Source organism: Bolinopsis microptera, chromosome 8 (genome assembly GCF_026151205.1).
Source record: "Bolinopsis microptera isolate Bmic1 chromosome 8, MBARI_Bmic_1.0, whole genome shotgun sequence".
Lineage (NCBI taxonomy): Eukaryota > Metazoa > Ctenophora > Tentaculata > Lobata > Bolinopsidae > Bolinopsis > Bolinopsis microptera.
In genome coordinates, this window is record NC_087079.1 from 10,142,896 (window position 1) to 10,170,513 (window position 27,618).

The 27,618-nt window shown below is 37.1% G+C and overlaps 2 protein-coding genes across 3 annotated transcripts; both read left to right on the forward strand.

Moving 5' to 3' along the window:
* The first annotated feature begins 303 nt into the window (after positions 1-303).
* Positions 304-26,213, forward strand: LOC134819622 (ammonium transporter Rh type A-like). Of its 2 annotated transcripts, XM_063829646.1 has the most exons (14): positions 304-335; positions 18,378-18,428; positions 18,688-18,823; positions 20,096-20,156; positions 20,436-20,570; positions 20,717-20,867; positions 21,197-21,383; positions 22,165-22,292; positions 24,108-24,257; positions 24,358-24,464; positions 24,625-24,749; positions 25,140-25,213; positions 25,362-25,420; positions 26,131-26,213. In XM_063829646.1, the coding sequence occupies exons 2-13, from the start codon at positions 18,384-18,386 to the stop codon at positions 25,404-25,406; spliced, it is 1,344 nt and encodes a 447-aa protein (XP_063685716.1). In that variant the 5' UTR covers positions 304-335; positions 18,378-18,383; the 3' UTR covers positions 25,407-25,420; positions 26,131-26,213. The 2 variants fall into 2 exon arrangements, with proteins under 2 accessions (XP_063685716.1, XP_063685715.1); XM_063829645.1 differs by lacking the exon at positions 304-335 and having other exon boundaries at positions 18,245-18,428.
* LOC134819620 (ankyrin repeat and BTB/POZ domain-containing protein 1-like) lies at positions 7,133-14,394 on the forward strand. The gene is made up of 10 exons (XM_063829644.1): positions 7,133-7,448; positions 7,696-7,890; positions 8,025-8,196; positions 9,610-9,769; positions 10,818-10,912; positions 11,023-11,094; positions 11,613-11,780; positions 12,049-12,249; positions 12,839-12,988; positions 13,410-14,394. Exons 1-10 carry the CDS (start codon positions 7,336-7,338, stop codon positions 13,557-13,559), a joined length of 1,476 nt encoding a protein of 491 aa, XP_063685714.1. The 5' UTR covers positions 7,133-7,335; the 3' UTR covers positions 13,560-14,394.
* Positions 26,214-27,618: the final 1,405 nt, after the last annotated feature.

Consider the following 27,618-nt stretch of genomic DNA (forward strand, 5'->3'; position numbering starts at 1 on the left):
TATCAATTACTCAATACAAAACAGCAACTTAACAAATTCCACAGAACAGTTAACGTTTTAAAATAAAAATCTCTTCTTTAGTTCCTTTATGATTATTTTATATCAAATCTGTCAAGTGTCAAAAGCTCCTTTAATAATTTCCCCGCCTGTATTATACGAAAGCAACATTTAATTGCGTTGATCGAGCGTGCTAAATCACTCTACAGTCGATCTATGAGATCAAAGATCGTTCTAAAAGGGCTCCAGACATTTAAAACCGACTTCAATCGATGTATTTTCGGACGTTTATTATAGTTTTAATACTTTCAACACTACTATATAACAAATAATTTGAGGTTTTTACTGCGTTTTAAACGACGACCAACAGCTTTTAGTGGGTTTATCAAGTACTTTTCAGCACTTACCACTATATTTATTTGGTTTGAGTTAAAGTAGAGAGGTCTCAAATCCTTTACAGCAATGGTTATCACTGATGTCTATGACAAGATGGAAAAGGAGTTAGAAACGTTAAACGACAGTTTAAAAGGTAAGAAGAAGTTGGATACTATAATTGCAGATTCTTTAGACTTACCCACAGGGAATAGCAAGCCGGATATGTTTGAAGTTATAAAGGAACTATACAGTTTCAGTAAGAGGGCCCTGTCACTACTGAAGACCAAGTCTATACTAGACACACCTGCACCACAGGAAGGGACAGCTACCGAGGCACTAGATATAGTGAGAAAGGAGCTAGCACAATTTAGACAAATTCTCATTGAGAACAATAAAGGTGGTCCATATATTATACCTGAGATTAAGACCAATCTCGGACCCAGTGAGACTCATACTTTAACTCTGGAAGGGCAGAATGAGGCAGATAAGATAACAGAAGAACTCTGGTCCTCAAAGGTGAAGAAACATGTCGCATCAATACTGCCCAGCATCCCTATTAAGGGGGTCTCAGGTGTCAAAGAAGGCACAGCAAGGTTAATATTCAAGAACAAGGAACTTATGGAGAAAGCTAAAGATGCTCTTAGTGTGGACTACAAAGTGTCTGCAAAATCCCACACCGTGACAATGCTTGAACCTAATCTCAAGGGAGATTTTGAGTCATCTGAAGAATTGCGCCAGAGCATCCTTGATAAGAACAGTTCCATTAAGAGTTTAGTTGAAGATGAGAACAACACTTTCAAGGTTATTTTCCTGGAGAAAAACAAGACCTGGGCATGCCTACAAGTGTCAGTGAAAATCAGGCAGTCTATAAGGGAGTCAGGTGACTTTGTACACGCTGATCTTGGACAGTATAAAGTTAAGGATAGGTATCATGTAATCCAGTGCTTTGACTGTCAGAGCTTCGGACACATGAGTGGCAGTGATTACTGTAAGTGTAAGAAGTATAATGCCGACCCAGTGTGCTTCTACTGTGCAGGTGCCCACAAATCGAAAGATTGTGAGAAGAAAACGGCGGGCCGAAGATCTAGTATCAAGTGTACGAACTGTAGCAACAGTAAAGACAAGAATGTCAAAGATAAATGCAAGACACATTCTGCAGCTGACAGATTATGCCCATCTTATGTGAGAGAGCAGAGTTATATCATGGCCAGAACGAGCGGATGTGAAACATCAAAAAACTCTTATCTCCAGTGGGCAAAGATTCGACAAAGAGAGCTTGGGATAAACTAGTCTTAGCCACGTTTAATGTTAATCGTCTAGTGAACAAGACAGTAGAGGTTCTTGAGCACCTAACTGATGAGGGGGTTGATATCTGTTTTCTTCAAGAGACTTTTCTTAAGGAAGCAGATACTGCAAAGCTACAAGAGATACGAGATTTTGGTTGGGGTATTTTATCCAACCCAAGGAAGCATCGTAGTGGCGGAGGTATAGGCATGATTTTCAATAAGAACCTTAAGTTGAAAAGCAACGGTAGAGTCAAGAAGTACAAGTCTTACCAAGTCATGGAAGTTGTACTTGAAACAAATAGTGGGATAATCAGACTTATTGATGTGTATAGACCGCCTTACACCAAAAAGGCCAGGTACACTGAGTGCCACTTCTTGGAAGAATTCAGTGAATACCTGTGTGATTTAAATCAAGAGGCTTGCATATAATGAACATATTGACACGGGTGCAGAGTTGAGTCTGTACGGAACCTAGTAGTTTCAGATCCTTGTTTAACTTGCCGTACAGCAAGGTCATCCACTACTTTAGCCCGGCGAGGCACATAACTCCCTCTACAACTCCATATCAAATGTTTCATATATACTAGCCAAGTTCACAAGATATATCCTTGTGTTTGAGAAGAGCTCGTTAGAACTGCTTCCTTTCCCTTCAGTATCCCACAGTCTCTCGAGTTTCGTAACTACCAGAGAACTCTCTTAAACAATTTGTCCGGTAAGCCAGGAACCCCGGTGATTGCAGGGGATTTTAATTTACATGTTGAAAGACCTAAAGATCTTTACCCCGCAAAGTTTCTTTCCCTTCTTGATCAGCTTGGTTTCATCCAATGTGTACCACTAGAAAGAACTCACAATCAAGCAGGAACTCTTGACTTCGTGATAACGACCAAAGTCTTTAAAGACTCTATAACTTCTATCAACATTGTGGAATCTGGGACTAGATCAGATCATTTTCTTGTTAAATTTGTAGTGTCTGTGAGCCTGAAGACCTCTTTGAATGATACTAGGGTGATGAACTACCGTGATTTTAAAAGTATTGTGGTTGAGGATTTTAAAGCAGATATTTTGGTTTCTGATCTCTGTAAAAGAGATGCTTGGTGCTCTGAGAGTCTTGATGAGTCAGTTAAGATGTACAATAGTATTCTATTGGAACTTATGGACAAGCATTGCCCTGTGATCAGTAAGGAGATGAAGAGTGAAGACAAAGGTAAACCTTGGATGAATCAGGATCTGAAAGCTTTACAGAGGCAGAGGAGAGCAGCTGAGAGAGCCTGGAGGAAAGGCAAGGGACAGAAGGATATTTTTGTCTACCTCAGGAACAAATTTATTGTCATTGAGCGACAGAAGAGGATTACTTACAATAGAAAAGCCCTCTTAGCCTCTGCGGGAGATACGAAGGCTCTGTACAAGAAAGTTTATAGACTCACGGGTGAAACTACCCAAGAAAGGCCACATGGTAATGACACTAAAAAACTTGCAGAAAGTTTTAAAGTTTTCTTTGCGGATAAAGTGAATGATATCAGACTTGGGATAGAAGAAGAAGGAAGTCATATCGGAGGGAACTTGTCATCGTCAGAGAATCTTGAAAGCACCTATTCAGGGCCATCATTTGATAAATTTCACTCCATCACTAGGCAGCACCTGTTACACACCATTTCTAAGATGTCTAACAAGTTTTGTAGTCTTGACCCTATTCCAACTTTCATGTTGAAGAAATGCTCTCAGGAGTTGGCACCGATCCTCCTGCACATAATAAACAGTTCTATGTTGAAAGGTGTGTTTCCAGCCGAGATGAAGACTGCACTGGTCAAGCCCACTATCAAGAAGAAGAATGCTGATCCAGATATTCTGAAGAATTACAGACCAGTCTCAAATCTTGCAGTTATGTCTAAACTGATTGAAAAGATTGTACTTGAGCAGTTAAACAATCACTTACATTTAAACAGTCTGCATTGCCCAGTTCAGTCTGGATACAGAGCGAACCACAGTTATGAAACCCTGATGGTCAGGATGGCAGACGATATTCTTAAGGAAGTGCAGAAGAACAACATTGTGATTGTAGTCTTACTTGATCTCTCTCTGCTTTCGACACGATTGATCATACAATCCTTCTTAAGAATTAGCTGGCAAAAAATTTTGGTATTAAGGACTCTGCATTGAAATGGTTTAGTTCATACCTCTCAGGCAGGTTTTTCAAGGTTAAGGTAGATGACTCATTATCTGACTTCCTGTGTCTGTTGTTTGGGGTACCCCAGGGCTCTCTATTGGGACCTATCCTGTTCATCTTATACATTAAGCTGCTCCAGGAAATAGCTAGAAAGTATGGTCTCGATATTCAGCTTTATGCAGATGACTCACAACTTTATATAGCTTTCCACCCGATGAGACCCATGGAGCTGCAGAATGTCACTAGTAGGATCAATGACTGTCTGTCTGAAATCAAAGTATGGATGGTTAATAATTTCATGAAACTGAATGAGAGCAAGACAGAATTGTTAGTCATTGGAAAGCCTTTGGTACTGAAGAAGTTTGACCTTGAAATAACAATAAAGTTTGGTGACACCATTATTACACCAACTGTATGTAAAAACGATACCTGGAAGAGTCTTGGAGTGTTACTAGATGAATCTCTCAACACGGAAAGGCAGATTAACAACGTTAGGAAGAACTGTTGCTGGACAATGCACAATCTTAGAACTATCAGAAAGTATCTAGATGAGAGAGTTAAGCTCATGCTGGTCAAACAACTGATCATATCAAAGCTGGACTATTGTAATGCCCTTTACATGAATCTTTCAAAGACTAGAGTGAAGAAGCTGCAATCTGTTCTAAATGCAGGGATACGTTTCATTTACGACATCTATGACAGAAATACTGACTTGTCTCCTTTCTACAAGAAAGCTCATATTCTCCCTGTTGAAAAGAAGATATTTTTCAAAGTGTGTCTCATCTGTTTTAAAGTGACCCATGGATTGGCACCAATGTACCTCCAAGAGTTGGTTCAAATGAACAGAGATGATAAGGCTGTCAAAGAAACCAGAACAAAAACAGCATGCAACCTTCTTATGAAGATACCTAAGTTCTCTAAATTGAAGGCAACTAGCAGGCGGTTCAGCAACTATGCACCTGAATCATGGTATTCTCTCCCTCTTAATGTCCGTAACATCGACAATATTGTCTCTTTTAAGGGTAAGTTAAAGAACTATATGTATGATCAGCTATAGCCTGGTTAAGCTATTTTTTGTGGCTTCTAGTCTTTTTTGTGTTATTTTTTGTTTTCCGAGTATCCACTTCTTGTTTTTCTGGTTTTTATCGGTGTGTCAATAAAATCAATTATGTAATATGTATACTTTAACCATTTTTTGCGACAGTTAATCTGATATTATCTCTTTAACATTATTTAGTATTTTTTGATTTATGAGACCCGTGTTTTGTTTTTAACTTTCTGCTCCGAGGAGGAGAGAAAGTTATTTGATGAGAGCCGCTCAGACATGGGCACCGTATTGTGTAAATTATTTAGTTATCTTTATACAATATCTTTGTCGCATAGTAGCGGGGTAGTAAATACAGTGTTTCGTTTCGTTTCGTTTCGTATTCCGAATCACCCCCATGACATAGGGTTAAAATGCTCCCCTGACGAGATATTGGCGAAAAACTGTCTCTATCACGTGATATAAGGAAGTTAGTATAATTTCTCGTTAGGGTTAGGGTTTCAGTATAATATGATTTTGTTAAGGATTGGGTTAGGGTTAGGGTTGGGATCAGATTAGAGGGTTAGGGTTTCGAATAGTCGTTCAGGACCAGCTAGAGAACGAGTTGAAAAAGTCACGTGACAGTCGAGTTTAAAGTGATTAATCATCATCCAATTGCATTGGGTAAGGTTAATGCAATATTGACATAATATCGAACATTTTTGTACTATCGGCTGTTATTCATTCTATCATATATTATGATGCAGTTAAACTATCAGACTACGATGTATGGGGACTTGCCACCCCATGGCAACATTAAAATATATTAGGAAAACAAATTTTTTTTTTTTTTACAAATTTAAATTTTGGTATTTATTAATAACAATCAAAACATATCATATCATAAAAATAAAGCCGCGCGTTGGTTGACTGCCTCAGTAAGGTGAATAATTTAAGCTTGAAGGTGCCCTGCGCATTTACAGAACCTTATGCGGCGATCACATATTCACGAGGACCTGTGAGCGACAAAATTAATTTAAAGTTTCTAGAAATCATACATCACTACGAGTTACTCATGCTTTTGGATTATAAGAGTGCGGATTGTCAGGTATTTCATTCATTCATACTTAATCGGTTTAAAGCTGTATATTTAGAACTCACTATTGTTTAAACTAGAAAGCAGAACGTAGATAATGGACAATATACCGACGACAATATTGACTCTTGTTACATTGTTTCCTGTTAATATGAAAATATGTATGTACTTGGTACTGCTCTGTACAATGAGCTGGGATCGACATACCCATAACTATGTTTACAGTTGAACATTGTTCATTACCTAACATCAAAAACATCGAAAGAAAGAAAATATCAAAGCATTTTCGGATATATAGTTTTCAGTACCTCAATGGTGATTTGTTTTACTCACACTGACCCAGTGGCGTAACGTTGCCTGTTGGCGCCCCCCCCCCCCCCCCTGTTGGCACCCCCTCCCCTTTTGGCGCTCCTACGCTACCTAAGATTGAACAAAATTAGGTGGTTTTAGAGGATATATGCTGGTAAAATCTCTAAAAAAGTGTGCTCCTAGAGCAGTTTTGCTAGTACCTCAGTTAAGTTTTTCAAAATTGTCCCACATTCAAACGACGATTTGGGCCCCCTAAGGTGACGCCCCACCCCCCCCCCCTCTGCACAGCAGGGTCAGCGGGGCCCTTCATTACACCACTGCACTGACCTCAATGATTGGTCACTGGCAAAAAATTCAGTCAAAATTGTATAATTTCAATCAAGGAAACGGAAAAAAAGCTTTTATTCAAAAATATCTCCTTTTATTCTGGTTGTTATCTGTTTATCAGAGCTTTCAAGTTGGTAATCTAACTTTCAGTACCTCAATCGTGTCTTTTGCCATACACAGTAAACTCATTAATTCGTCATTGAGGAAAATTCAGTCAAACTTGACTGAAATTTGGGTTGCGGAAAGCTGAAAATGTCCTACCGCGGTAGGACATTTTCAGAATTCTCCTTTCATCAAAGATTTCTCGGATACACAGCTTCCAGTACCTCGGTGGTGAAATGTGTCACTCATGTTACCACTACACCACCCAGCCGAAATTCCTATTGCATTGATCATTTTACCACATCTTGGTAAAAGGTTATCATATGACCACAAATTCTCATGATGATATTATGTTGCAATAGATAACTTTTGCATCTCAGAAATATTCAGACTGCTTATGTTTGTTATACACTATACAGACAGCTGTCAGACACTGACACAAAATAATCCAGGTATGACTTTTCCTCAGTGACAAAGATTTTATGGATTCCATGGATACTACTTTCAAAACTTCCACGCTTTTGCTACTTACTTTAGAACATTTGTCAGAACATTTGTCAGACTGTAAACGTTTGCATTAAAGTGATTAAAGGAAATCTATTTCAAACAAAACCATTGCTGAAAACACGATCAAAACCTCACTCATTGGGTTGACATGGGTGATATTTTTATGGCCTGTAAACAAGGGGATCTGACAAGGATTAAAATACTGGTTGAAGAAATGATGTGCGATGTGAATGTGACAGACAAATGGAATTCTACTCCGCTGTGCGTTTTGTAACTGCATGGAAATTTAAATCAAAATTTCATTTTTGTTCCGGCTATTTACAATAAATTTCTTCTTAAATGATATTCTATTATGATTATCTTCAGCTGAGTTTTCACTGATTTTTTATTGGCTGTACCTTTCACTGAAATTTTTTTTCAGATAAATTTGTTTCAGTGGTCCATGGGATGCAACCTGTCAATTATTTTGAAATGAACGATGATTTTAATAAGCAAATATTTGTTTCAGATATTACGCTTGCCTTTCGGGTTATGAAGATATTGTTGTCTACTTACTGCAGTCCGGTGCTACCTATGATCATTGCAAGTTTTCTGGGGAGCGATGCATGAACTGTGCTTTAACTGACAAGACCCGCCGCATTCTACGCAATCCCCCTGAGCAGAAAACCTCCCAAAGCGCCCATTTCAGAGACACTATGGAATTGTAAGTTAAACCATTACAGTATCTTTCAAAATAAACAAGGTCAACGATAAGACTCAGTAGAATCTTCTTACAGAATAAATGTTAAACATTAATTTTGAATTTAAAGACGATATTGAAAATAATGATTGCTTCAGAATGTTTAGTGATGCATATCAGAATTACAGCGATGTTTGCTTGGTTATTGGACCGGAAAATCACAAGATCTACGCCCACAAACTTGTCCTCTTCAAACAGAGTCCATACTTTTCTCACTCCTTACTGGGACCTAACAGAGGCAAAGACTTTATCTACTTCAAAAATTACAAGGTCAGTAGCGTCAGTTGGTTAGTGTAACTTATGGATAACTTCTGGATACAATAGCATCTTCCTGGGATCAAACAATTTCGATCTTTCCTACCATCTAGCTGTAATGTAGACTTTAGTGTTGTGAAACAGTTATTATAGTTTGTCATGTGCATGTCTCCACGTCTGTTGGCTGACGTGATGGAGAGAGGAAAATGTTTTGTGATTTATATTAGTAATTGGGCGAGTTATTACCATGTTTATTTTGTGTTTAAACCCTTACTAGCTCGCTTCTTATTTCACCATCAAATATATTTCCTGTAATTTTTTATTGTCACGTACAGAACGATGTATCTGGAAGATGCTATTAATGTTTTTAAGTAGCTTCAATGAGGGGTGAAAGAATTTGAAATATGTGGTAAGATACACGAAGTGTACCTCATTGCTTTCTTTACCGTTTATATTGAAGCGTGTATTAAAGTAAGAAATAAGTCTAAGTGTAGATCTTATGAAATCGCAACGCTGCGTCTTACCTATAATTCATGTCAGATTCATTGTGATCATAGTTAGCACGTGTTCTGAGGTATAAAACGTAATATCCTGAAGAAGGCGAGTGACTGCTTCTTTAAGTAACCTTTGAGTAGCACTTTCTCTCCGGTTTGGTCACTTTATATTGTGTAACAAAATCGCATTAAAATTCATCTGATGATCAGTGAAATGTTTGATCTAAGTTTTCTATTAGTTTGTAGTAATAAAAAAAATCATCACAAGTGCACCACTTTTACTTTTGACTGTCTGCAGGGAGACAGTATTTCTGTACTACTGTAATAATAGAATCTGTTTCCTACACTAGTTAGCTGTTGTAGTCACGTGATATACTCACCTCGCTAATATATTATGACTATATGTAGACTGTAGAGCCACATATTGGCACAGATAATATCGAATACTACAGCGTGCTGCAGCAGGCACACGCACAACATCATGTCTTATTTATAATGTATTATATTATGTCAGATTACAGTGTACATACCACACAATTATGTGTGTAATTGTAATGGGATTTAGACATTTTCATTGATCTAATCTATCAGCCATGTATAACCATTAACCAATTATATGTTTTAGCTAAATCAATATTGTTGAAAATTAAATCTAAAACGTCGATTATGGGAGCTATCCCTATATTTGTCTATATTTGTATAACAAGTATATTGACGTAGTGGATGGTTGAGGGGGTTTCAAGCACAGGTCACTCTCAAATCCTAAAGATAAGCAGTGGCCTTCGGCACTTGAAACCTCTTCAAACCTCCCCTGATTTATTTATTATTGATATTGTTTGATTGTGCCGTAAAAATAAATATTTGTTTTATTAAAATATTTGTTTTATTTACAATTTAACAAATATTGCTCCTTCATAAACACTTTTATATTCAGGAGAGTTCGGTTGAAGCATGGGTACAAGTGCTAAAGTACATGTACACACAACGACTCAGTATTGGGAAATACAAGCACCTTTACAAAAACATACTTCATCTATCCAGACGACTTGGGCTGCAGGAACTGACCTCGAACTTGCGTGCTGTTTGCAATAAACGTAAGCCATTCAGTATGGTTGCAATTATCATTAACTGTGATTTACTGGGAGTTTCTTAGTTTCTAAAAAGATTTTTTTGCATAAAATATAAAACCCCTATTACCAGGGATTGTAAAAGTTTATTTAAACGGGATTTGATGATTGATAGAGGAGATCACAGTTACCACATTCTCTCTCGAATTGCTTTCTTGAATTGATTAGATAGCTTGTTATTGTATCTGATAATTAAGTTTAGTTGCTTAAATAATAAATACAACAAACGCGCTTCCCTGTGGAATGTTTGCTGATTCTGAACACCGTACTAAGTTGAAGTACCGTGTTGTACAGTAATAACTTAGTCAGTTTACTTACTTGGCACAGTAACAGGAAGCTTGTGGTGAGCCTGCCAAAACAAGCCCACAAAGCGAAGCTGTACAGTGTAAATATATCTCTTAGTTATTACTTATAACATTGAAGAATATATTATAAATATGATAAGTAAGTTACATATATGTTTAATAACCTGAATGTTAAAACTTCAAAAATTTTGGTTACATTAACTTCTGAAAATTTTTATACAACTACAAGCCTATTACTCTATTAATAACCGGAAAGAATTGTTAAATTGTTGAATTGTTTACATGACGATCAATGAATTATAATATAGAATTTTCTAGAATACTTAATAGTTTTCACACTTAAACTAAGTTTTACCGAGTAAGGTTTAAAGTACTGCCAATTTTAAAACTATGAGTTCTCTAATAAGCTAATATCATAATAGCACAAATATAATGCTAGCCAAGCATTATAATACCAACATATCATTATAACTTTAAACGTTTAAGCAGATATTGACATTTCAATGTAAGATATGGCAACTTTCCAGGAATTTGTTTGTTGTAAAATTGAATCTGTGAGAAATATCAAATACTTAGACCCTACTCCCAAGTATGAAGTTCAAAAAATGATTTAACTTTTAAAGAGTTAAAATCCTTATTAATCATGCATGGCATGCACTGTGTTTTATTTTTCACTATTTTTGACTCTTGACTATCATCTCCACTTTCAGTTCACAAAAAATACCCTGAGAAGATAATGATCGAAACAGAAACTTGTACCTACCCCGACATAGCCGAGATAGCTATATCTGATCTTAGATCTGAGGTATTGCTATCTTGTTTTTATAATTTTAAATCTAAAGATATCATACATTTCGATTGTTAAATGAAGTCATTGACATTACTAGATAGATTCTTAATTATATTAATTTACAGGGCAGAATAGAACGACAATACTATTCGGATCTATGTTTCATCGTGCAGACAAATCGCTTCTATTGCCACAAGGTAAGGAAATTCATGGCAGTTGAATTTTCATTGCATTTGCATGTTACTTTTTAAACTAAGAAATAGTGCACATTCTGAATACCATAGTTTATTTGTTGTTCACTTCAAACGTCGAACTCTTCATTCGATCTGCCTGATTGTAAATCTGTATTGCATCTCATAATTATAAACGTACCGGCTATCATTGTCATGGGCCAATTTGTCGTTTAATGTTGACATGCTAATCGTTATCTTATATGGTATACTTTTTTTCTTGGAGCATCACAGAAATCTGATTTTCACGTGCTCCCAGGAGTTGTTTTCTATTTTTAGCCAAACATTTTTTAATAATTTGATATCTAAAGTTGTGCGCGCTCAACGTTAGCAGCTAGTAATTGAGAGTTTGAGCCGCGCATTATTATTCATCTTTTGGAAATTCGCCAACTTTGAATTTGCTATTCCATCTAACTTGGAGCATTCCATTTAAAACTCAATTTTCATTATTCTTGAGTAGCACACCTGATCTAATGCGGTTTCAGGGGTTTGTGGTGGCACACAGTCCTTATTTTGCAGCATTGTTGGATACCAACCAGTTCAGAGAGGTTACAACATCAAACAGAGGGAAATTAACCTTCATAACGCTGAGTAACGTTTTAGCTGAAACGTTCGCATTACTCCTCAAATTTATCTACACTGGCTCTACAGAGGTGTGTATACATCTTACCGACTTAATAAGTTGTTCCATCCGCGGATATTCCGCCTAAATGATACTATTGTCCCACACGGCACACCTGGAGGCTGGACCAATATTAGCATGTTCATTAGACAGATCAGGGAGGTCTGATATAACTATAACCAAAATCTGGATACGGTAATACGTGAGTCGTGAACGATCGCAAGTTCACTGAACTTGAAGTTCAGATAGATCCGATTTGGACGATTTATTTGACAATTAATCACCATTTATTATTACAGATAGTTCCAGAGACATTACAAGACCTGCTATTCTACTCAGATCATTACATGATACACGGGTTAAAGTTAGGTTGTGGTGATCTCTTAGCTACACAGCTGAACACTGTAAATGCGGTGCAGACTCTGTCTCTCGCCAGATTGCTCATGATGTCCAAACTCCAGCATGCTGCCCTCAAGTTTATTGCTTATAACTTCGAGAATGTAAGTTCAATAATCAGTTTCCGGATGTGGAACAAACGCGTACATTTAACATGCACAACGGAAATACTTCATCAAAAAGTTTTAACTCTTCCAGTTTCATTTTCTTTATGTATTTTACTTTCTGTATAGATTTTTAAAGAAACAAATTTAGAAAAATTAATAAATAAACCGAATTGTGTGGTCCTTCCAATCTACATTCTTTTGTTTCATAAACATGCAAGTGATTAATGTAGGGAAGATCATGGGTAATTTTTCAAGCAACGTAATTATCCACGGTCAAATTTTACTGGTCGGGTATTTAATAAAAATATATGCATATGTATTCTAGTTACCCGTCAAATCAAATTTCATGATAGTACTATGTACCAAACATAGCCTCATAATCATGCGATATATCACTGGTATGTTTTGCTTAATAAGTGACCGGTGTGGTGGTAGAGCTCAGTAAGTAGAGCAATGGTGGGAACAAGCCCGGACTCCGGTTAACAAGATCAGCATATAGATTAAAATGCAAACTCAATACTTCAAACTACTATTTCAAACTACTAAACTGAGTATTTCAAACTGAGTATCTGTAAAAACACGTCAGATAGTGGAGAAGGAGGAGCTGTCTAAGATCATGGTGCTGGACGAGCAGACAAACCGGACAAACAGACTGGTAAGAATCAGTGAGAGCTCCGTTGACAGTCTGGATGAGGTGGAGAATGAACTTGATGAGGAACAACCCAGTGATTACAAGGTATTTTACCGCTGATCACGTGTGATTACAAGGTATTTTACCGCTCACGTGTGATTACAAGGTATTTTACCGCTCACGTGTGATTACAAGGTATTTTACCGCTCACGCGTGATCACAAGGTATTTTACCGCTCACGTGTGATTACAAGGTATTTTACCGCTCACTTGTGATTACAAGGTATTTTACCGCTCACGTGTGATTACAAGGTATTTTACCGCTAACGTGTGATTACAAGGTATTTTACCGCTCACTTGTGATTACAGTCACGGTATTTTACTGCTCACGTGTGTATTTTATTGCAAATTAACTTAACTTATTCAGATATACTTGTCTCCGGTATTTTTATCTGCTTCATCTCTGATTTAATTTAATCCGTTAGGATCTCAATATCTAACTTATTGTAAAGGAGTGTGTCCTTCAGGATGCAGGAGTTGACGTACAGTTGGATCTACGTTTGTACTTCAGGGAAATTACCAACAAACAGAGACACTCAGTTGAGGCCCAGAATAGGGAAGAGAAATGCGTCAGAGAACTCCAGGTCATGCTTTGTAGTCATGGAAACGCAATGTAACGATAGCAACACCTGATGGCGGTGTAAACTGTAAACTGGTTGTCAGACATCTGTGGGCAGATAGAATGCTACCCGTATCTTTTTTTGTGATTTATAACAAGAATCAGTGTTGTTATCTATTATCTAACTTTTTCCTAAGACTTTGATCTTTTACTCTTAACAAGGCGAGGATTGGTGACAATAATTTCATCTGACTGTCACAAGGGGAAAGATTATTAAAACTGAAATATTTTGCTGTGTTAAATAAATAATGATTTGAAAGCAATTGTATGGTGTATTTATTTTAAAAGCAAACATTTTTTCAATAACCCTTGTCACGTGTGTCAATTTTGGCGACATTATGTATGTCGATGATCAAAACAGATTTTAATTTCGTGAAACTATTTTAATTTTGTTAAATATATCTTTATCAGTTTATTCTTTTCTACCAAACAGCATTTCGATCTGTAAATTTTCTGTAAATAAGATTTCAGAATATCAGGATATTATTGATATTATTGATATTTATTTCTACAATTTCTTTCGATACTATTAACATTTTTGTGATTCCTTTGTAAGTAAGCCGGTAAGCGAGCGCGGATTTCTTTTCAGTTCCTAAGGTTACAGCATGACATTGATAAAGCAGGAAAATGTTAATATATTCAACAACAATCACATCGTTACATTACATGCTGCAGATTATACCGAATATCCTACTGCATATTCTTAAATATGAGCATGTCACGTGATAGTTAAGGCAATAATTTTAACTCCATATCAGCATGCAACCGTGAACCGACCAGAGTGACTGATACTGATATTTCGATCTCGCCGATCTAAAGTGGTTGCGAGAAGCGGTGATGCTCAGTCTAGTTGCTTCTCGTATTGCGGTCATTCCAAAGTCGTGGAAAAGTGAAAAGGAGATAAACTCATTTAAGTTTAACGTATTTAATATGCAATTCGTTTGTTCTTCGTTATAACATTACTTCTGTTCACAAAGTTGCAATAAGCAGAGGATGACTTTCATGACTTTCATTCACTCTTTTTCAGGATTGTTCACATATTATGTAAGCCATCTTTTGGTAATTTTAGGTAACCCTCTCCCCTCCGTATTGCTACACGTTAATTGTATTTGTATACCTCTTAATATCTTATGAATGGCCTCGCAAAAAGGGGTTTACAACGTGTATCAACCTCTGTAAACCACTTTACTCTCAGCTACTGTGTAGAAATTACACGTAACATTTTCCGAATCTGATCACTCTATATACGCCTGTAGTATGAATATAAGTAAACGAGGTCGTGACCTAAACGAATTTACCCAAACATCTGCTAAAATCCTGATCTCAGAGTGGAAATATTCAACTTTCTTATATGGGCATTTCACGTGATCGAAATTTCACAGCATCCCGAGGAAAATCAATGTAGCGCTGTGGAGACTCCTGAATCCTGATACTCGATTAACAAATCTAAATTAACAATCTAGGTAATTGCAAGATTGATCTTTGTGAGATTAGATTAGCCTCTCGGGAACTAGCAAGAACCTTAACGCCTTAAAACCATATCCAATACCGTTCCACTTCAAGTCCGGGCTAGTTTTTTCGCTTTTATAATTTGTTGGGTATTTCCTTTGAAGTTATCTGGGTTGATAAGACTTGGTGAATGATGAAGTGGGATGATTTTAAATTTAATTAAAGGTGTCTAATCGATTAATTACCATATTTAACTTGTACTTGTCTTTTGGCAAGCCACAAACATCATGGGCTATCTCATTCTCATGGTCGATAAAGTAAACTTTTAAAGGTTTTAAAGATCTCGCGACAAGTTCACATATGGTAAATTTTGAATTTAGATAAAGATCAAATTCCTGAGTTGCACCAATGTTAAAGTAATCTAAAACAAATGTCGAAGTCTTTGTGGTGGCGAAAAGTTTCGAGTAAAACTCCGTGTCCTGTCATGTCAAAAATAATTGATCACTCTATTTAGAACCTTTCACAAACCACAATTTTATATTGGAACATTCTAGAAACCACTGCGCTGGAGTTAGCTGTGAAACTAGACAGCTAAGCTTTATACAGTGGTTAAGCTATGAGTATTGAGTATATATCGGTGACTCACAACCTTCGAATTTCAGAACCTTCCATGTCAAACTTGCTACTAATAAACTCGGCTTATAGTTATACTCTTTCTATATTTGGTGCACACAATTAGTTTGTTTTAATTATTTATACATATAAATTGTATAAACTTTATTAAATTTCCGGTTATGGGAATTAAACATTTCGAGGAATTACTAATGAATTTACCGATAGAAACGCATGATCAATAATTGCAATAGTCTTAATTTAATCAAATGTAGATTAAATGGTGTAATCATACAAGTTTATTACTGGTTCATCTCGTGTCCATGGCCATGTTAAGTGAGTATCACTATCATGTGATCCGCCCTCGTGTCCACAATTTTATTTTAGGAAAATATCGCCCTTTTGTCCAGGTGTCCTACGCCCTCGTGTCCTCTGCCCTTGTTTCCACCGCTTTTGTATCCTCCACCCTTGTGTCTGATTCCCGTGACAATTCAAAATAGTTTAAATAATGTTAATTTGATTCAGATTGTTTTATTTGGTCTGGACTCCTAGGTGTTCGTTTTGTTTTCGAATTCTGCCTATGCCTACATTCTTTCTGTAGTAAACCTTAGTAGCCGAAACCTTAGAAACAACTTGAAGTTGACACAGTACGACAGTACGTTGCAACCCTTTTCGCGCGCACGAGAGAGGTATACAACGAGTAGCAAGAAACAATTGCATCTCACAAACCAATCTCGCGATTTATTATTGGATTTGGATGCTAGTAAGCTAATGTACGTGTAATTATTCAATAATTGTGAAGGAATATTCTTCGTTTTACAGCGTCAATTACCCCCTTATCTTTTTCCTAATTGTGCGGACCAATTTTCGCTCTCTCGCGTAACACTCATTGTTTTGTTTTTTTCGTTAACGTTGGTTTTGGATGGTTGCACCTTAAAATAAAAAATGATATTCGAACAAGCGCAATTCACGTGTCTGTCGTCTGATATGGTCCCACTCATCTTAATCGGCCTATTACTAATACTATTATTAGTTGGTTGTACAACAGAGATAACAATAATATTGCATTGCAGTTATTATCAGTGCCTTTAATGGCGGCAAATTCATCGATACTAGTTATATCAATCAATATCGATAAAATTGATAACTGGGTATGTGGTAGGTAACTTAGGGAAGTATTATATTTATATTAAAGTCATTACAATTGGCGCCAGCATTGAATCTAGACCCATTTTGAACGAATACCATCGACCCCAGCCAATAGCCATAATAATTCAATAATTTAAGTACAGTGGAACAGCTTTTAAAACATTGACGTTCATTCTCTGCATGTCAAATTCTCAAAGTATTGTTCTAGAAACGACTGAATCTCACAAGCCGAACCTCGCGGTTTATTAACAAGATCATGCCGTCTCTTGGAGACTAGTTATAGGATAAATGATAATGTACGTGTTTAATTATTCAATAATTTTGAAGGAATCTTTTTCGTTTTACAGCGTCAATTACCTCCTTATCTTCTTCCTAAGTGCGGACCACACTTTCGCTGTACCGGTATTGCTATTGGATGTTATCCGGTGATGGCTCCAATCATCTGCCGTCAATGGAAGTCCAAGGGTGTAGGAAGAAGGGGGGGAGGGGGCGACCCTTTGGGCTATCCTGTCTAACTACAGTCTAACAGCACGATAGTTGCCCTTTGTAGTCTAAATTAACATTCCTTAATTTTCCCATATTTTTTGCCCAATCTTACAGTTCTGTTGGTGAATCGGGAGATTTGCTGTAGAACATTGTGGGACATTCTGCTAATATGCAATGTAAGTTAATTGATTGCTTTGGCAGGTAACTAATTGACTTAATTAAGAAACGTAAAGTCTTGCAGTCGCATATTAAGTGATGTAACTTGTAATACTTGTAATACTTTCATATTTGATATAAGCATTAAGAAGTGAGTAAAGTAGTGCGATTAGTTTATCAGCGAATTTAATCCCAATTTTAGGTGGATAAGAATACTATTGCATTATCAAGTGTGGGAATTTATTGATAACTTTACTTAATTAAAGTTGGTCTTGAAATATGTCATTTTTATTTGGAGAAAATACTGGATTTATCATTTCACATCGCTAGATTTCAGTTCTGGAAGCAAATTTCCTGAAATGTTTTTCGAGAGAATACAATATGCATCCCTTTTTCGAACTACACTTATTATAATTATATCAATATGAGACAGCTAATTACGTCAAAATTTCTTTTAATAATTTAAGTACAGTGGAACAGCGTTTAAAACATTGACGAGATCCTCTGAGCGTACGTGCTAAATCACTTTACAGTCGAATTTCAAAACTTCCTCTAAAACGGGTCCTCTGCGTGTCAAATTCTAAAAAGATTATTCAAGAAACAACTGAATCTCACAAACCAAACCTCCCGGTGCTTAACAAAAACACAGTTTATTAACAAGGCGGCCTGAGGCCTGGAGACTAATAGGCTTATGTACGGATAATTATTCAATACTGATAATTATGATTCCGAAGGAATCATCTTCATCTTACAGCGTCAATTAGTATTACCTCCTTATCTTCTTCCTAAGTGCGGACCAGTGGCCGACCAGTGCAGCCGACCAAGCTCTTCCGTTCTTTCGCGTAACACTCATTAATCTTTTAGTCCGGCGTGTTGTTGTTGCTCGTTCTGTTGCTCGCGCGTTTCTGTCGTTATTTGTTCTAAAATGACAGCTAATTACCACGCTATTTCTTCTCCTGATAAGAAGACAATGTTGGGGCGGTTCTCCCTACCAATATTTGGATACGTCGCTTTTGTAAGTTTAAACTTTATTAGTTGATCAATAATTTAAAACTTTACCTTTACAATTCCAAAATCAAAATTTAAGTTCAATTGAGTGCTGATCGGTTGTCTCCAATGAGTGGATACATTATAGCGCCATTGCCCATTAATGACATCATTGGTGATAGAGCTGATAAAGCTAAACATGTTTTTATTCTTACTTGTTTCAACCCGCAGCCAATATTATATTTATTTATTCTCGGGAATTAATATTTAATCTGGATTCCCTGCAGGCGTTGGTTCTGATCCTGTTTGGAGTATGTACGACTCTGGACGGAAACAGTGTTCTGAAACTGGGCGAGGGAGCCAATAACAGGACCAGGATTATTATACCTGCTGGAGCTAATGCTATGATGGGGTCTTACGGAAGTTAGTACTGTTTAGTTGGACTTTTAACCGGGTTAAAAACCTGGCCCGGGTTTCGCCTTTTAGGGGTGGTGAGCTGGGGTTTTTGTACCTTAATGTTATTTGGACAACTGAACGTCAGTTTTATCTTCTCTCACTAATTTGAAACAGTTGACCGTGCTGCTGCACAATCTGTATGGGTACCTTAACCAGTTAAGTGTAATTAGGTAATTAAATACAGTACGACCGAGTTCTTGATCTGGAGATACTAATTTTACTAAAGTTTGTATCTCCAAATATTAACTTAGAGTTAGAGTAATTAGTGTCCAGACCAGCCGAGGTTTTTGAAATAACCGGGTTAGTTCAATGTAACCTTAGACACTAAGTCTAAATTCCATCCAATAAAATCTTCTCAGTCATATATATGTATGATCTCTGGCAATATAAAAGACAAATCATACCGTTTTAACTTGTATGAATGAAAAGCATTAATAACCTAAAGTTAAACTTTAGGTTAACTTAATTCAGCATCAATCTATTTTTAGAAATTCTTTATATTATTTAAACTTCTATCTTTCACCAATTCGCCAGGAAGAATATATTCCGGAAATTATTTGTCTTTTTTATTGCCAGAGATCATATAAGACTGGGAAAATTTTATTGGATGGAATTTAGACTTAGTGTCTAAGGTTACAGAGAACTAACCCGGTTATCTCAAAAACCTCGGCTGTTCAAGACACTAATTAAGTAATTACTCTAATTTTATATGTTAAACCCTTTTTTACGGAACTTTGTAATTAAAGGCACGTCCAATTTTTATTAAACCGTACCCACGTACTGTTTTACTTTTACCCATATTGATGGACAGCAGTATAATTTTAAGGAGACGTTCAAACAAAATTGACATCAAATATTATAGTTTTCTCGCTGAGCTGCGAAGAATTGACATCGTCGATCAAGCAAGTCTTCAATTTAAAACTCGTCTTAAAATTTGCATGGCTTGTTAAATCAAGCGTTATACGCTTGATTATCTTATCAAGCTTGAAAGCAATAAAAAGCCCATGAATTGAAAGGAAAAGCGGCAGAATTTTTAAATGTTCGTATTTAAGACCTCACAGTATACACTGCTCAGATACAGAGAGTTTAGTCATAAACGAAATATAAAAAGACTTGCACAATAATTATTAATGCAGTTGAAGAATTAAACATCTTATGCGTATGGTTTAAAATGATGCACGTAGGACTAGGCACACTGGAAGTGGGTGGTATATTTTTACCAACAAATTCTCATTTCAGTGATGATGGACGCAACAGCTATGTGTGTCATGGGTTTTGGATTCCTCTACGCTTTTTGTAGGTTTGTGTGTATGTCTATGCAGACCGGTTCAGAATATCGTCAAAATTTGGTGAATTTCCAGCGGTGTGAAAATTGTGTCACACCACAACAAAATTAAAATTAATTCAGGTTAATAAAAAATAAATCTACGGTACCGTAACAATAACAGTAACAAGAAAATAAAGCTGTAAAAGTTGCAATTGCAACGGATCGACTTAATGAAAGTAACTGAAATACTGAATAACATAATTATAATGATTAAATTAATCGATTATCACACTTTAATTTCTATCCGGCCAGGAAATATACCTGGGGAGGCATTGCATTCAACTACTTGATCTGTGGAATGTGCTTCTTATGGTGCCATGTTTGCACGTGCATCATCCACGCTATTTTCAACGGAGAGTTCGTCAAAACTGAAATAAACCTTGCAGCGTGAGTAATTATTTTATTTCAACTCGCTCAGAACATGTTTTTTAAGCTTTATCGGTTTTTGGGGATTCCAGGAATAAAGTATATAATCGGGAACTATCCGGGAACTATACGGGAACTATCCAATAAGCTCTACCTCCATTCTACAGGATGATAAGCGCTGATCTGGTAACAGCAGCAGTTCTCATCACATTCGGAGTGATTTACGGCTTCGTGTCTCCTTGCCAGCTCATCGTCATCTGTCTCTTGGAACCCCTGGCTATGAAATTCAACGAGCACATCGTCGTTCATTACCTTAACGTTAGTTGAACGAGTCTTAGCAAAACGAGCTATTTTTCGTTATGACTTATTTTTAATGTTTATCGGTATTATAGTCTTCATATTCCTAAAAGCATAAAGTGTTTCGCAAAGTCTCAGTTAGGTCTCACGACTTAATTTGTCATTCCAATCTAAATTTAATTTAACGAATTTATTTGTACTCATGGATCATATTCATACTGAAAATTGAATTTGCAAACTACCTGTCCCAGTACATCAAGACCAAACAATTTTACAAATATTTTAGTTTTTAAATATAACTTGCCCCTGCAACACCACGGTTGGCAACATTTCAATATTTGATATTTCAGACTTCAGACGCGGGAGGCTCGATCCTAACTCACGCATTCGGTGCTTTCTTCGGACTGGGCTTAACCCTGGGACTTGGAGTAAAACCCAAACACATTCCAGAGGAGAACAGGCTCACAAACTACGTGTCTGACACCTTCTCTCTGGTGGGAACTATCGTCCTCTGGATGTTCTGGCCTAGTTTTAACGGTGGGTAATCACGGATCCCTCTTAGAGATGCCGGTTTAGGGGGTTTTCCAGCCTATTTTTAGCCAAGGGTAATTTTAAACCACTCTTTTAACTGGAGGTTCCAATGGTTGGGACGTTGTGAGCCGGGCTCCGGAGTGGCTGAGGGGCAACATTTGTAGCCGTTAAAACATTTAGGGATTGGGATGCAATCATACAGTTGCATGATGAATATTAGACTTTTAACTGCTGAGACCTATCACGATCAGCGATTTTGAAATATTATCATTAGGCTTTCCATCCTTAAATAAATAAGTTATAACTTATCTTGTATTGCATAAGTATAACCGTCAAAGTATTTTTATTATGCTAAATCGTCATTATTAAGCAGAAATGTCGAAGAGACGGCTTTCTAGATTTTAGAGAAATATAATTATAAATGCACAGTCACCTAAATCGGGCTAAATCACCGTGATAGAAACTGAGTATACAATTTGCATAATCAGTGAATACAATTTGATCATTGTAGCTGAGAAAATTAACTAGACAATGCGATGGTAAGGGAATTTGCTAGACATTTTTTATGAAAGCTGTCAAATCTCTTTTTCGAACCAAATTATCTCACAGTTCCCTCAAAGTACCAAGAAGTTCCTCTTATCACTCTAATGATTATTTATTAGTTTGGGTGTAATATTATGAAAGATATAGCACAAAATAACTGTTAATAAATGAGTAATGAAGTACGAACTAACTATTTTGTTCAAAGAATTCCGATTTAAAACAGATCTAACATCACCTCCCTCAGGATCTTTGTTGTTTGACGACGCTTCAGTTCAACACAGAGTGGTGGTTAACACCTACCTGGCTATTTGTGCCTCTTGTGTGACCGCCATGGTCACCAGTCACCTTGTTCACGGCGGTAAAATCAACATGGTGAGTAGTAAGTATCATGGGTATTGAACAGTCAACATATGTTCCACATTGTGAACGCCTGATTAAACAACATAGATGTTTATTGGAATTTGATCTCGATGTCAGTTAAATTAGTGGGCCTGTTTAGTTATAATTCTCCCACGAAGTCATTTATTTGGAGTGGCCGGCATATGGACACGGTACAACCGGAATTTCAGGAATTTCAATTAATTGGCATCTTAGTACCATCCGTTACTTGTTCGTGGTACAAATTTTAACTCGGAAACTTAACCCAACTAACACCCCATCCCTCAGTATACCCGACTAAACCCAATTCAACTAACACCCCGTCCCTCAGTATACCCGACTAACACCCTACTAACACCCCGTCCCTCAGTATACCCGACTAACACCCCGTCCCTCAGTATACCCGACTAACACCCAACTAACACCCCGTCCCTCAGTATACCCGACTAACACCCCGTCCCTCAGTATACCCGACTAAAACCCAGTCCCTTAGTATAGTGTATACCCGACTAAAACCCCGTCCTTCAGTATACCCGACTAAACCCCCGTCCTTCAGTATACCCGACTAAACTCAATTAACACCCCGTCCCTCAGTATACCCGACTAAAACCCCGTCCTTCAGTATACCCGACTAACACCCAACTAACACTCCGTCCCTCAGTATACCCGACTAACACCCAACTAACACCCCTTCCTTCAGTATACCCGACTAACACCCAACTAACACCCCTTCCTTCAGTATACCCGACTAACACCCAACTAACACCCCTTCCTTCAGTATACCCGACTAACACCCAACTAACACTCCGTCACTCAGTAAACCCGACTAAAACCCAACTAACACCCCTTCCTTCAGTAAACCCGACTAACACCCGACTAACACTCCGTCCCTCAGTATACCCGACTAACACCCAACTAACACCCCGTCCCTCAGTATACCCGACTAACACCCAACTAACACCCCGTCCTTCAGTAAACCCGACTAAAACCCAACTAACACCCCGTCCCTCAGTATACCCGACTAACACCCCGTCCCTCAGAATACCCGACTAAACCCAACTAACACCCCTTCCTTCAGTATACCCGACTAACACCCCGTCCCTCAGAATACCCGACTAAACCCAACTAACACCCCGTCCCTCAGTATACCCGACTAACACCCCGTCCCTCAGAATACCCGACTAAACCCACCTAACACCCCGTCCCTCAGTATACCCGACTAACACCCCGTCCCTCAGTATACCCGACTAACACCCCGTCCCTCAAAATACCCGACTAAACCCAACTTACACCCCGTCCCTCAGTATACCCGACAAACACCCCGTCCGTCAGTAAACCCGACTAAACCCAACTAACACCCCGTCCCTCAGTATACCCGACTAACACCCCGTCCCTCAGAATACCCGACTAAACCCAACTAACACCCCTTCCTTCAGTATACCCGACTAACACCCCGTCCCTCAGAATACCCGACTAAACCCAATTAACACCCCGTCCCTCAGTATACCCGACTAAAACCCCGTCCCTCAGAATACCCGACTAAACCCAACTAACACCCCTTCCCTCAGTATACCCGACTAACACCCAACTAACACCCCGTCCCTCAGTAAACCCGACTAACACCCAACTAACACCCCGTCCCTCAGTATACCCGACTAACACGCCGTCCGTCAGTAAACCCGACTAAACCCAACTAACACCCCGTCCCTCAGTATACCCGACTAACACCCCGTCCCTCAGTATACCCGACTAACACCCCGTCACTCAGTATACCCGACTAACACCCAACTAACACCCTTATCTCCTCAGTTGGAAGTTCAGAACGCCACTCTAGCAGGGGGTGTCTCTATCGGTATGAGCTGCAGCTACAACGTTGAACCTTGGGTGCCCGTCCTCATTGGTGGTCTAGCTGGTGCTTTGTCCAGTGTTGGGTACGGACACATTTCCGGCTGTATGGAGGTGAGAGTTTAACTTTGTAACATTTCATCTGATTGAAATGAATGTTTGAGTTATTAACTCCCCGAGTTATTTGTTATTAGAGTTATTTACTCCCTGGCAGAACCTGGGAGCAATGGACAGTGCTGGAGCCACTCAGTTACATGGAATACCGGGAATATTTGGAGCTCTGGCAGCAGGGATTGTAGTCCTCGCAACCACCAACAACCAGTAAATTACCATGTCACATATTTTATATGAAGATATCAGAACTTTATTATATGTAAAAATGTTCCCACATTACGTTAAAACTTAAAACTTAATCATTGCTTGTAGTTTGTACGTGACTTTCAGTTTTAACAGGTCACTCATTTAAATTTAATTTCTTCAGATACTTCGCCGCCGATACAGTATGGACAGAAATGGATGACAACACAAATGGGAAGCAGTTTGGGATGATAATAGCTTCGATACTCGCTACTGTAGCTATAGCCGTAGCAACTGGAATTCTCAATGGTAAATTATATTGTTTTTAAAAAGTTTTATTTACATTTTATACATATTTCCTATTATGTAATGTTTAAGGCAGCCACTATTAAATCGGTTCAAATACTTTCGATTTTGAAAATATTAAAAACATTATTATAAATAACATATTTATATATTCTGTGATTAAATTTATTTTGTTGATTATAATGTTGTGATTGCATATTTATTGTAAACATATTATATTTCAATATTATTTATAAACGCGATGGAAATATTTTAAGCGGATAATATCCTGTCCAAACCCAGGATACATAACATGAAAAATTTGTTGTAACTTTGTATGAAAAGTATTCTGCATTAATATGTTTAATTATTCAAATAATCTAACCATTATGAGTATAAAACTTATCCTTACAGGACTGTTGATCCGTGTGCCAATTTGTGAGAAAGTGGAGAGGAAAATGTACATCAACGAGGCACCATACTTCGAGGTAACTTACTTCTTGGTTTGATAATGCTACAATTATTACAAGACTTTTAATATAGACGGCAAATAAATTTGTGCCGCAAATTCGTTTGCCAAACGAAAAAACTCCGTACGCTTTCTTGCCATTTTTCTATTTCACCTAATGTTAATAGTTACCGGATGATGAAGACACCACTATAAAAGTCTCAAGTGCTTAATTTTCAAGCGTGTAGTGAGTCTCCTTGTTAAGCTGTTCCAATAATTTCATCGTCAGCATGTTTTAGAGAAAAAATAATTTATAGTATCAGTAAACACGTGATTGATGTGTCGTCATAATACGTGGTGTGACGTCATAATACTTGGTGTGACGTCATAATACGTGGTGTGACGTCACATAGATAAATGTTTTTCATTGTGTAACTGTAAAGCATTTTAAATGAATAAAAAATAATTGTGATATTCAGGTTTTAACCTGCATTTTTTAGTGCCGAGTAATGCCTCCTGGTAGTGTTCCTCAATCAATCAATAAATTAGCTTGAAAATTATTTGTATTTTCACTGTTGATCATCGATTCGTGGATTGATAAAGCTCTAGCTGAAGTAATCGATAGCACAATTTTCATGTTCGTTTATTTATTTTCTAACAATTTACCCGACTGTGAAGTGTATTACATCAGCCATAATCAACTGGTATTGGAAATGGAAAGTTTGAGATATTTGATATGTCCACCTATCGTGATTAAAATTACTTCGCCTTGAGCCTTGGGGATACTGCGGAGTGATGAAACTCCATTTGTGTTTCACTATTCAATTCTTAACAGTTGATATAACAATTATTGTCCTATCATATTTTGTGATTTAGGATAGTTATTTAAAATTTTAAAGACCCATGGCTGGATTGTCAAATTGTACATTTATTCTGACACCGAATTTCATGTTTCAGTTATCTCAAAGGGTCGTGTATCAATGTGAAACTCACAACAACGGTGAAGATAAACTACAAGTACAGAGTGGGCCACGAATTACAGACCTTTTCTAAACTGCTCTAGTTTGGTCATTTCAAGTCCAATCTTTACAAATTTGGTCTTTTCTTGAAGCTTCGATAAAGAATTTTTATTTATTATCATGATTTTTAGGGTCACAGTTTTGAGGGTCACGGACTATACCCCTTGAGGAAAGTCTCCCCTGAATGGCGTGCTAACTAGTGGCTTTCTATCAACAATATTCCAAAAAGTATTCATCTAAGCATCAAGATAAGACCAAGTTTGTGAAGATTGAACTTGAAATGACCAAACTAAAGCAGTCTAGAGAAGGTCTGTAATTTGTGGCCCATCCTGTAGAAATTTGTCATACGTTGTATGACCCGCCGCGCACGAAGTGCGCGGCTCCCCCTGTATCGTCAGGACGATAAACCATAGTGAAACGACCGTGGGGGTCGCAACGTGATACAAGTAGAAATGCAATAAACAGTCAGCTGTTAATAGTACTATGTTTTCTAGAACTATTAAAACTGCTACTTATGTATTAAACAGGTAGGGATGTTATACCGATTGTTTGGTCTGTGGTAGTAGATTTTACAATTTTGTATCATTATTCTTTATTCCATAATGAATAATATATCGTCAATACAGGAGGGTTATGATTATAGAGAATATGTCTGAATATGTTTCATTTATTTAATGTATCTGCAAATAAAATTTCAAGCCATTTTAATGTACCAAAACTAACCAAAATTTATGAATATAAGTATCTTTAAAGTATCAAATCTATTTAAGAAACTGTGCTACATTTTCATGTCCAATTTGTTCATATACTGTTTTATACTTTTATAGTACTAATACGCTACGTATCTTAATCTACTCAATGAGTATAAGTTTATTATTAACTATTATCTCTATCATAGTTATTGATTATGATATTTAGTCGTTTTCTTGTAATACTTGAAGTGTTCATGATTTAATGAAACTGTGTTATTAGCATGGTTACGCGGTTAATTATTGTTTATTATTTTCGGTTATTAGGATTACCTTAATATCTTATAAATGTCTAATAAAAAGTTTATAATGTTTAATACTTTAATATATTAAAGTATTAAACAGTATAAACTTTTTGAAGTTTGTATACAATTCATATTGTATACAATTCATATTGTATACAATTCATATTGATTAGAATAATTTCATCCCATAATAAAACTTGTGGTTGGTCTTTATAGTTTCAATCTTATAAAATACAGAAAATACCCGAAATACCGAAAGTACCTTCCAAAATCCTGACTGCAATTATTCTCTCTTAATTATTTCTACTTGCTATTTCTAGTTTCTACTTCCGTCTTTTATCAAGTGCTAAAAATCTCTTAACTGTAGGACCACTCTTTTGCTCTAACCAGAGCGCTTGTTAAGTAGCGCGCGCCCGCCGCGCCGAAGGCTCA